The 11370-nt window shown below is 39.9% G+C and overlaps 1 protein-coding gene and 1 pseudogene across 1 annotated transcript; both read right to left on the bottom strand.

Annotated features, from left to right (window-relative positions):
* Positions 1-556: 556 nt before the first annotated feature.
* On the bottom strand, positions 557-2830 carry SEPHS2 (selenophosphate synthetase 2). Its single transcript, XM_039884515.1, has one exon. It carries the CDS (start codon positions 2657-2659, stop codon positions 1310-1312), a length of 1350 nt encoding a protein of 449 aa, XP_039740449.1. The 5' UTR covers positions 2660-2830; the 3' UTR covers positions 557-1309.
* A 5184-nt stretch (positions 2831-8014) lies between these two features.
* LOC120620485 (T-complex protein 1 subunit zeta-like) lies at positions 8015-9580 on the bottom strand (annotated as a pseudogene).
* Positions 9581-11370: the final 1790 nt, after the last annotated feature.

Genomic DNA, 11370 nt, shown 5'->3' with positions numbered 1-11370 from the left:
GTGTCCCTGATTTTGCAGTATTTATTTCACATTTTTCAGAAAATAAACCTCCCTCTACTTCAAGGTGAGGGGCAGTCATCTGGCTGTGTGAATGGGGGAGAAGTTCGAGAACTCTGAAGATCTGATTACCCTGTGAATAAAATTTCAACCGGTATCTCTGTTTTTATCCTTGACTCGACCTTCTTTAGTACCTCTGGACATATCTCCTTGCTTCCTGTTATTATTCCCCAACTCTGAAGGCATTTACACTTTGGCTTCCTCTATTCTGCTAAGTCAGTTACCCCTTTTCCACCTACTTTTCATTTTCTAAGAACTATTGAAACCTCTTGCTATTTCCTCTCCCACCCTCTAGTCCTTGGTGTTTCTGTTTTGAGTCCTTTGCTGTCAGCTCAGGGGGAAAGCGCAAACCTAAATCTGGGTGTTAAATCCCCTAGTCCAGGACCAGAGAAAACACAAGGAAACTCTCTACTTTGCCAGACTCTTAATGTATCAATTGACTCATTTTATAAGACCATAAAAGATTCAGAATTCCAAGGATCCAAACATCAGCCAGAAAAATTTTCAACAAAGTCCTTTTTATTTATTTCACTAGAAATTACTTTATTAAATCACCAGGAATTTTCAGCACAAGATTTAACATCTTAATGACCATCAAGGCCTGGACTCTGAGACTTGCTCTGCCTCTCCCAGTCCTTAAAGGGGTTTAGAGGGAGAGACATCATTAACAGAGACCAAGGCAGATGGTTGCCATCCTCCTTTCCCAGTCATTGGACAAGCTGCTCAATTCTTGTCCAGAGCAGGAAAGAGACAGTATTTCAGAAAAATCTAGTAAAGAATTTGGCATTGTATCATAAGATCTTTTTTTAACAATTTATATTTATCAACAGTATTGGTCCAAATTTGTTTGCTTCTAAGTTTTTTTTTTTTGCAATTTACTTTTTTTGGTATGTATGTAATTTTAACATACAGTCTCACTCCCTGTGCAAATTAATCAACCCAGTGCCAAGAAAAATCTCTCAAACCAGAATAGCTTCATTTGCCATTGGAAAGAGGAAAGAGATTTTTCTGCTTTTTTATGCAAGAGTTGAACAACCACCCCCCCACACAAACACGCCAAAGTCCAAATATTACTTCTGGTCTTGGAATGTGCAGCTTATGATGGGCTGATTCAAATTACCTAGAAAGGGCAACTGTGGAACTACTGTGCAGGTAGCCTTCTTTGGAAATTCCTTCTTAAAATTAACTCTTGAGAATCATTCATGATTGTGTACAAAGGCTCTAAGGTCCAGACAACTTCTGCTATTCCATCTCACAAGCTAGATTCAGAGGAGGCACTGGAATTGTCCGGAGCAAGAGCAGCAGCAGTGGCCCCACGAGGTAGGACCTCAATAACTCGAGGCTTGTCAATGATCCGGGCAGTCCGGTTTCCCTTTTCCACAATGCCGACGATCCATGCTTGGTGTCCCTCTCCATACTTGGAAGATTTGATTTCAGAACAAAAGCGAGCCGCCTGTTCCCTTGGCAAACAAATCAGTAATCCCCCAGAAGTTTCTGCTGAGGTTCCTTGAAGGAGCCCAAACCGCCCACTGGCCTTGCTGATGGCAACCATCTTGGCAATGATTGGCAGATTATGAATGACGAAGGACACCTCATTTCTTTGTTGTTTTGCAAGGTTTTGGGAGTGTCCTAGAATGCCAAAGCCTGTGATATCTGTGGCTGCATGGGCATTAAATGTGTGCATTAACCCAGCAGCAGTTCTGTTTAGGGTAGCCATATTGAACATGGCTTCCTGATAGGCCAGCTCTACCTCTTCTCTGGAGACCACCATCTTTATCTTATTCCATCTTTCAGGATTATCTAGCCATTGGTGGGCATTAACAGCAACTTGGGTTCCTAAGGGTTTGGTTAACACGAGCACATCCCCAACAACTGCACTGTCAGGCATTATGAATTCATTTGGCTGACACACCACAGTGGCAACCCCACCCACGATAATCCAAGGGTTTACCACGGTTTGTCCACCAGTCACTGCAGTCCCTCCCTCCTCAGCAGCATCCCGGAAGCCTCTGATCATCATTGGGGTTATCTTTTCTCGTTCCTCTTCAGTCATATTCTGGCTGATGCCGAGTAACATCAACATGTTGTCACATTCAGTAATGCCCATGGCATAGAGGTCACTTAGCACGTTGGCACAAGCTATGCGCCCCATCATGTAGGGATCTTCTACCAAGGGGTAAAAGAAGTCCGTGGTCTGCACCAGTGACAAGCCTCCGTGTCTCAGGGGTATGACGCAGGAGTCCATCCCAATGCCCAGGGCTGGAAAGGTTGGGCTGGGTTCCGCCCTGACCGGCAGGCTGGCTTCCTGGGCCGCCTCTTCGTGGCCTCCGACCAGGCCCCGGCCCAGCGGGTGCCGCTCGTCCGGCCGCGTCAGTCCCTCCAGGAGTTTGAGCAGAGTCTCCTGGGGGACCTTGCAACCTCAGCCCTTCATGCCGGAGAAGCCAGTCAGCCGCCAGCTCGGGCTGAGGCCCAACGCCTGGGGCTCGAAGGGCCGGTAGCTCGAGAAGCCCCGACCCAGAGATAAGCCCGCCGGACCCGCGGAGCCTTCTGTCGCCGCCGCCATCGCCTCCCCGCTGGCGCCCGTCGCCGCGGTTCCTGCCATCACGCCTGCCTGGCAGGGAAGGGAAAAGAGGCGAGGCTCCTTTTATTCTCTACTCCAGTTAATAGCGAGTAACTGTCAGATATTACCGCAGAGATTCTCTCCGACCCAACTAGCGCCTCCGGACTCAAAGAACGCCGCGCGCTCCTGGCCTTCCTGAGTGAAGAACCGACAGCCTCCTGTATTTATACCCCTGGTGATTGACAGTCATTTTATCCAATGACGACTTTGCTACGGAGAGGCGGGCTTCCTTTGGTCAAAAAGACTTACGTATTACGTACGAATCAACCACCAACTTGTAAAATTGGTATCGGCAAGATTACAGAACTAGCGTTTGGTTCTCTCCCCTTACTGTAATTTAATTGAGCGTGGCTGGCGGAACTCTGCTCTTCTAAAAGCAGTTTACCTAGTACAGCATTTTTAAACACGAGGGAACATCCGTCACTTGGCAAACCTCAGCCGGCTAGAATTGTTCAAAGGTCACTTGACAGCGCGTATGATCAGTCCAGGGTAGGAAAATAGCCAATGGGGGAAAAAATCGGAAAGAATAATGAGAAATGAGATATTAAGTTCCTACCATTATGTAAGCAAACTGCAGCATCAAAATAATAAAATGTTAAAATGGGTTTGGAAGAGTTTTAGCACTCAAGACACCTGCATGGGTCTCGATGCTGTTTCCACCAGTCTATAAGAGTCACGTTCCCTTTCTCCGCTTTACTTGACTCATCTGAACAACAAAGTAGTTTACCTAGATCCGTTCTGTTCTGAAGTTTCTATATCTCTTTAAGTTAATACAAATGAGAATCTGTGATGTACCCATGAAGGGCAGTTTGCCAATGTCTATTAAAATTATAACTACACATAATACCTTTGATCCAGCAGTTCCAATTCTAGGACTTTATCCTACCAGAATGAGTGAGAAATGATATGTTTTTTATTGCTGTGCTGTTTGGAATATCAACATACTGGAATCAACGTAAATGTTTATGTTATGATTTAAATAAATTGTTATACATTTATATAACAAGCTACCAAGCAACCATAAAAAATAAGGAGGAAACACTGATATAATTATATTAATAATAGTTACAGTTCTGATAGGCACAGTTCTAAATGCTTTACATATATTAACTAATTTAATTTCATAAAATCTTGAGTTAGGATTCTTTCCACACCTTACAAATAAGGAATATAAGGCACAAAGAGATTAAATGACCTATTCAAGGTTAAAGCCAGCTTAGCGTGTAGCCGAATATACATCCAAACAATCTGCTCCAGAGAACATCAGGTTATATTGCCTATGATGTTTGTTAAGAGAAATAAGCAAGCTTCAGAACAGTGTGGATAGAATGCTACTTACTATTTGTTGTAAAAGGGAGAAGTATATGTGATAGCATATTTCTGGAAGGATGATCACCAGAAACTGATAATATCGATTGCTCCAGGGAGGGAATGATGTGCTTAAGGGATGGAAGATTTTTCCTTGTATTGTCCTTTTGTTCCTTTAACATTTGGAACTTTAAAAAGAACATTTTTAAATATATGAATGTATTACATACTTTTAAAAAGTAACTTCCCATGAGAGTATAAATTGGTGCAACCATTTTGGAAAAATGTTTGACCTTAACTGATAAAGTTGAACATATGGAATCCCATGCATTCCACCCACAGGTGGAATGCCTCAGCAGTTCTACTGATAGGACATGCCCTAGAAGAAATTCTGCGCATGTACCCTAGGAGATATGTACAGAATGTAAGAGTTCTGGAGATGAATCACACAACAATAGGAATGTAGTCAACACTAATGGTTAAGATGGTAAATTTTATGCTGTGTATTTTGCCACAAAAATATTTAAAAAATAGGAGATACCTATAGATCTTATAGTACATCATTACATTTGGTTTTTATTAATGCACAACACAGTATTAAGGCATGGAGTGAATTGGAAGGAACTTGAACATTAGAATTAGACTGAGTTGCAATCTCGGCCCACCTAATGACCTTGGGAGAATTGTTTAACTTCTACTAACCTCAGTTTCATTGCTTATAAAATAATCCTTTCACCTGAAGATAATACATATCAGATAGGAATGTTATGAGAATTAAATTTTAAAATGTGTGTAAAGCACCTAATACAGTTCCTGGCTGATGGTAAACTTAAAATAAATGATAGAACCAAACAGTACTGTTAATGTGGATATAGGGACTAGAATTTAAATTAACAAAACATAACATCTTGGAAAATTTTTTATAAAAACAAAGCTATTTATCTTCCCTTAAAAAAATAACTATAGCAGCAAGACACTGGAAATAACCCAGTGTCTGTTAACAGGGGAATACATAAATAAATGTGGTAAAATAAATGTACAAAATAGAATATTATTTTTCTGTGAAAATGAATTATAAGTATAGCTATCAATCTCAAAAACAAAATGTGGAGAGTAAGAAGTTACAGAATAACACATAAACTAAGATGCCATTTATATAAAGTTCAACACCAGGAAAAGCAATAATATATTAAGAGATACATAAATGATAAAAAAAAAAAAAAAAAAACAACCTTTAAAAAGGTAAGCATAGGGATTACTTCTGGGGAAAGTCACATAGGGGATCTCTGGGCTGTGTTAAAATCTGTTCCTTGGGTGGGTGGTAGCTAATGGGTGTTCTTTAAACCATACATATGTATTTCCCCACACTCTTTTTGTAAGTAAGCTGTATTTCAACATTTTGAAAAAGCATGCTATATTTCAGAATCAAAAATACAAAAAGAAAAAGAGATAGTGAAAAAGCAATAGCTATGGAAGCAAAAGACCTCTGGGTTTTGTCTGACCTCTGGATTTGCTATCCGTGAGTTATCTGGCCTTGAGGAGGTTGTATAACCTCTTTACACCTTAGTTTCCACTTCTGCAAAATGAGGGTTATAATCTCTGCTTAGGATCTGGTGAGAGGATCATATGAAAACCTCAACTATGAAAAGTTCTTCACAAAATGTTCAGCATAATGTACATGTGAAGGATCCTCATGTCACTAAAAGAAAAACAGAAACATTCTATTCCACCCATAGTCACCTCGCCTGGGTAAAAAAGGGACTAGACCAGATGCCCCTGGTTATATGTTCTCTCAGTTCTGTGGACTTTTCCTTCTTGGCACATAGCATTATTTGTAATTCTTTATTCATGTCCTTTCACCATGACCATCTGCCTCCCCAACTAGTCTGTAAGCACCATAGGGCAGAGGCTGCTCTGTTTTTCCACCTTGCTTTCTCTAGCACTTTATATGGCAATAACATTTGTCAAATGAATGCATCATTTTATACAATACACTTTGCTGGCATGGTACTGAGCATTTCACATTTATTTAGCTCCTCATTTAATCCTCATAGCAGCCACAGGAGACTAGCATTATTATCTTCATTTTACAGATGAGGAAACTGAAGTCCTAGATAAGTTAAGAGTCTTGCACAGGGTCATCATCTGGGAATCAATCTTCTTACCCTGGGGGCCCCCTCGATTATTCTAACAATCCCCACCATGCCCCTTAAGGAAGAAGGACTCTTTTGGGGGAATGTTTTCACCCATATAGTTCCCTGTTCCTTCTACTTGGAGGCAATGTTCACTTGTGCCAATGTAAAGAAAGTCATAAATTTGCCTCGGCCAGTAACAAACCCACTGGATTCAGAAGTTCATTTGCCTTTCTGCAGGAGATCCACATGGGCGTCTTGCAGGTGATTTTTGTGACTGTATCATGAGCATTTGAAAGCAACCTTTTTATCTTTTTCTGAACTACACTTACCATTTGGGTTAAAGCATGTGGGTCAAAGATTGCCAAAGTAAAAATGTGGAGGGGGCATTGGGAGAGCAGGCAAGGAAGACAGTTCTAAAGAATAAAAGGATCTGAGTGCCAACCCCTCATTCGTTTTTCATATGTAACAAAAGCATTGGGGCTAGGGCTAGTTATAGTTTTTTCAGTACACATTCTTCCAATTAAAAAATTTATTCTTAATTATAGTTTAAATACAATATTATATTCATTTCAGGTGCACGACATAATGATTCAACATTTATGTACCTTACAAAGTGATCACCATGGTAAGTCTAGTAACCATTGGTCATTGTACATAGTTATTATAAAATTATTGACTCTATTCACTATGCTATACATTACATCCCTGTCACTTACTTCATAACTGAAAGTTTGTACTTCTTAATCCCCTTCCCCTTTTTTGCCCAATCCCTACCCGCTCCCTCTGGCAATCATCAGTTTGTTCTCTGTATCTATGAGTTTGCTTCTGTTTCGTTTTGTTTATTTGTTTTTGTTTTTTAGATTTCACATATAAGTGAAATCATATGGTATTTGTCTTTCTCTGTCAGACTTATTTCACTTAACATAATATTCTCTAGGTCCATCCATGTTGTTGCAAATGGCAAGATTTCATTCTTTTTTTTATGGCAGAGTAATAAAACAATTATAGATTATAGATAGGTATTTACATATTGCTATTTTTAAAATTATTATTATTATTATTCTTATTTTGTAGTTCTTCTCTGTTCCTCCTTGCTTTCTTTTCTTGTATGTTGATAACTTTCTTTAGTGATTTGTTTGGGTTCCTTTTTTCTTTACTTTTTGTGTATCTATTATAGATTTTTGGTTTGGAGTTGCCATAAGATTCGTACATAACAAGCTATTTTAAGTTCATGGTCACTTAAGTTCAAATGCATTCTAAAATCACTACTTTTTCACTCACCCCAATGTTGGTTTTGACATATTTTACAGTGTGTGTGTGTGTATCCCTTAATGTATTACTGTAGTTATACGTGCTTTTATTACTCTTGTTTTTTAACCTTCATACTAGTTTTATTATTGTTTGATCCACTACATTTACCAAATGTTTGCCTTTATCAGTGAGATTGTTTTCTTTCCAATATTTTCTTATTTTTAGTCTTGGCCTTTTCTTTTCCAATTTAAGAAGTTCCTTTAACATTTCTCTTATTGCCTGTTTAGTGGTGATGATCTCTTTTAGCTTTTGCTTGTCTGGGATACAGTTTTGTTTTTCAAGGAATATTTAATAAGATAGGTGCATATGCTTTTCTAACATGTATTTTTATATCAACGAATCTAAAGCAAAACGTCCCATTCATTGGTTGAAAATGCCCTGCTTTATGTGTGTACATTGAGTACAATTTTTAAAATACTGTAATTATAACTTTAGACTTCAGAATTTGAATAAGTGCCAGTGTTCTCTCCTGTTTTCATATAGGAAAAGAAAATTCCTTTGAAAATAATTTGAAGCCTGGACAAAAGCTTAGGATTACTCCGTAGCGTCTTCATGATTCAGATGATACAAGGGAAGCTTCACTTCAACCATTTAGAGAAGACATTCCAGCCCACATGATCTCATCGACCAGGTGAATGTTGGTGGCAATCACTGTATAGGAGTGAAGTCTCTTCTTTACACAACAATTATCCCATATGCCTATTTCTGCTGCTACCATTGGCTCACCTGTGTTTGAATCCACACCCACAAGGTGACCTGATTCTGAATGTTTTGCTTGAACTTTAACTAGTGTTTCCTGAAGATCAAAACCAAAATTCTGAGCAAGAACCTTGGGAATAATGAGCAATATACCAGCAAAGGCTTGAACTCCAGGTTGGGCCCTGCCCTTTACACTGAGCTCATATTTAATCAGGGCTTCTGTCATTGTCATTTCCACTGCATCAGCACCTGGAACTACACAGCCATCATCAATATCATTTTTAACAGCCCTCAAGCCATCTCTTTTTGCACCTTTGATTTGAGTCCTTTGAGCAATAAAGTGACAGAGTGAGGATTGTTATATTTCCCAATAAAGGTAAACTTCTCTTCTACCAGTGTATACTCATAGACAAGTCCTGCATGTCCCAAACAATCAAGATTTAGGTCATCAAAGGAATTTAGAGCTACCCTACCACAAGCAAGAGTCAGTCTTTCCATATTTCTCCTTTCATATTTCTGCACAGAGCTACTATGCTTTTTTTTTTTGCGAGAGTATCTAAAGGAAATGGGTCAATTCCCTTTTGAATAATAACAAAATTTTTTTTTACCCGAGTCGCTACACTTTCTTTTTCAGTTCTATTATTTTTTTAACTCTATCTTCAGCGAATTTTCTTTCGGCTTTTACTACTTTCTCACTTTTCTGCACTCTTATAAAAAAAAAAAAAGCCAGAATTCACTTTTGTTTTGTCATATTCTAATGACACATTGCACATGAGGATGTATGCATCTTCTGCTCTATTTTTCATATCAGGATGCTGTGCCATATGATCCAAAACAAGACCCCTGATTGAGCTTGTATCAGTTTCAGATTTCTGTTTCATCTCCATGATCTCAACCATGAAGAGGTCAATAGGTTCATCTGGTTTTTTAATGGAAAAAATGGAGTTAACTACAGCTTCTGTTAAGACATCAGCAAGTTCAGCATGAACTTTAGTACGCAGAGATGTTCTGGCCACACCTATGAGTGTTTTCTCTGTCCATCTTTTTGCTCACTTTGATTTGTCCCCAAAACTGATGTGCCTTTTTCTTTGCAGCTTCAGATACTTCTGTCATTAATCTGGAATGAAGACTTTCAGAAATGTAGAGATCTGCCTATTTCAACAGCTCTCTAATGATCCGGACCATCACCAGTTACATGATCCTGGACTGTTGATACTTTGGCTGTTAAGGAGGCTGTTGGGTATTGAATTTGCATTTCATGAAACAGCACGTTGCCATCTTTAGTAAGCTTGATGTCTCCAGCACCAGAAACAAGCATCTTTATGGTACCCTTAGGCCCCAAGTGGGTCCTCAGCATGTCATGCAACCCACGGGCCACTCTGATGTTGACCGCCAAAGCTGCCTGAGCTCAGGTTACCTCAGCCTTAGAGTTCAGAGTCTTCACAGCCATGATAGCTGACCTAGCAGAAGAGGAGGAAGCATGTTTGGGAAACTGTCTCTTCTTCACCTCTGAATAACTTTGCTTGTAGAGTATTCTTGGTTGTAGGTTTTGTTTTTTGAATATATCATGCCATTACCTTCCACAAAGTTTCTGCTGAAAAACCAGCTGATAGTCTTTTACGTAACTAGCTGCTCTTCTCATGCTTCATTTAAAATTCTCTCTTTAACTTTCGGAATTTTAATTATGATATATCTTGGTGTAGGCCTCTTTGGGTTCATCTTGTTTGGGACTCTGTGCTTTTTAGACTTGGATGTCTGTTACCTTCACCAGGTTGGAGAAGTTTTCAGCCATTATTTCTTTCAATAGGTTTTCTGTCCCTTTTTCTCTCTCTTATTTTGGTACCCCTGTGATTTGAATGTTGTACCAGAAGTCCCTTAAACTATCCTCATTTTTTTGGATCCTTTTTCTTTTTGCTATTCTGGTTGGGTGTTTTCCACAACCTTGTCTTCCAACTTGTTGACTCATTCTTCTGCATCAATTATCTTCTGTTGTTTTCTCTAGTGTATTTTTTTAAATTTCAGTTATTGTATTCTTCAGTTATGATTGATTTTTTTAATATTTTATATCTCTTTGTTGAAGTTCTCACTGAGTTAATCTACCCTTCTAATGAGTTCATTGAGCATCCTTATAACTTGTGTTTTGAACTCTTTATCTGGTAGACTGCTTATCATTTTATTTAGGTCTTTTTATGGGGTTTTATCCTGGTCTTCATTTGGAACATATTTATGTGTCTCTTTATTTTGGCTGTCTCTGTTTCAACCTTTCCAAGTCTTGAAAGAGCGGCCTTGTATAGGAGCTTCCCCTTGGTAGACTGCACAGGCGGTGTGCTGGGTGTCTCTGGCAGGCCAGCTGGAGCCAGGTGTCTTTAACAGGTCTGCATGGGCCACAGGGAGACAAGGCGGGGCAAGGCACACTGGGGCCACATTGGCAGGTAGGTCGGAGCTGGAGCAGGCAAGGACTGTGGGGAGTCCCTGGAGCAAGCCTTGTCAGGGTTGCCTTGGCGGGCTGGCTGAGACTATGGTTGGAGCCAGCTCAGGATGCAGGCAGTCCCTGGGGTAAACCACACTGGGGCCTGGAGCTGTAGTTGGAGCAGGTGCAGCCGTGGTCAGTCTCAGGAACAAGAGGAGCTGGTGTGGGCCTGAGGCCTAGTGTGTACTCTGATGGCCTTGGCTGGCTGGTTAGAGTGCCTGGATTGTGCTCCTGCCTGTGTGATCAAGGAGGAGAAGGAGGGCCACAAATGGCACTCTCTGGGGCCTCCAACAGAGAAAAGAGTTCCTGCAGTCTCCCTCCCATCCGGCAGATGCTTTAGGGTTAGTAAATGGATTTCCTTCCCATACAGTCTAGGTACCCTTTAAACCACTGTGTTTTCTTTTGTTTTTTGTTTTTTTGTTTTTTTGTTTTTTGCTGTGCCCCAGGGCTGATGAGTCTGTGAGCGGGTCCTTCAATGATTCCTCTCAACTGAACCAACTGAAGTATTTTCAGTGTATTGAAAACATACTGAGTGTTTATTTTATCACAATAAAAAAAACATTTTTAAAATCTCATACCTGTTAGAATAGCTATAACCAATAGGACAAGTAATAACAAATGTTGGAGAGGATGCAGAGAAAGAGGAACCCTCATACACTACTGGTGGGACTGCGAATTGGTGCAGCTACTATAGAAAACAATATGGAGGTTCCTCAAAAAACCAAGAATTGTTCTACCATATGATCCAGCAATCCCTCTACTGAATATTT

The sequence above is a fragment of the Pteropus medius genome, unplaced genomic scaffold (assembly GCF_902729225.1).
Source record: "Pteropus medius unplaced genomic scaffold, Ma_sr-lr_union100, whole genome shotgun sequence".
In the NCBI taxonomy this organism is placed as follows: domain Eukaryota; kingdom Metazoa; phylum Chordata; class Mammalia; order Chiroptera; family Pteropodidae; genus Pteropus; species Pteropus medius.
Note: the sequence above shows the minus strand (reverse complement) of the source record. Positions and strands in the feature narration are given on the sequence as shown.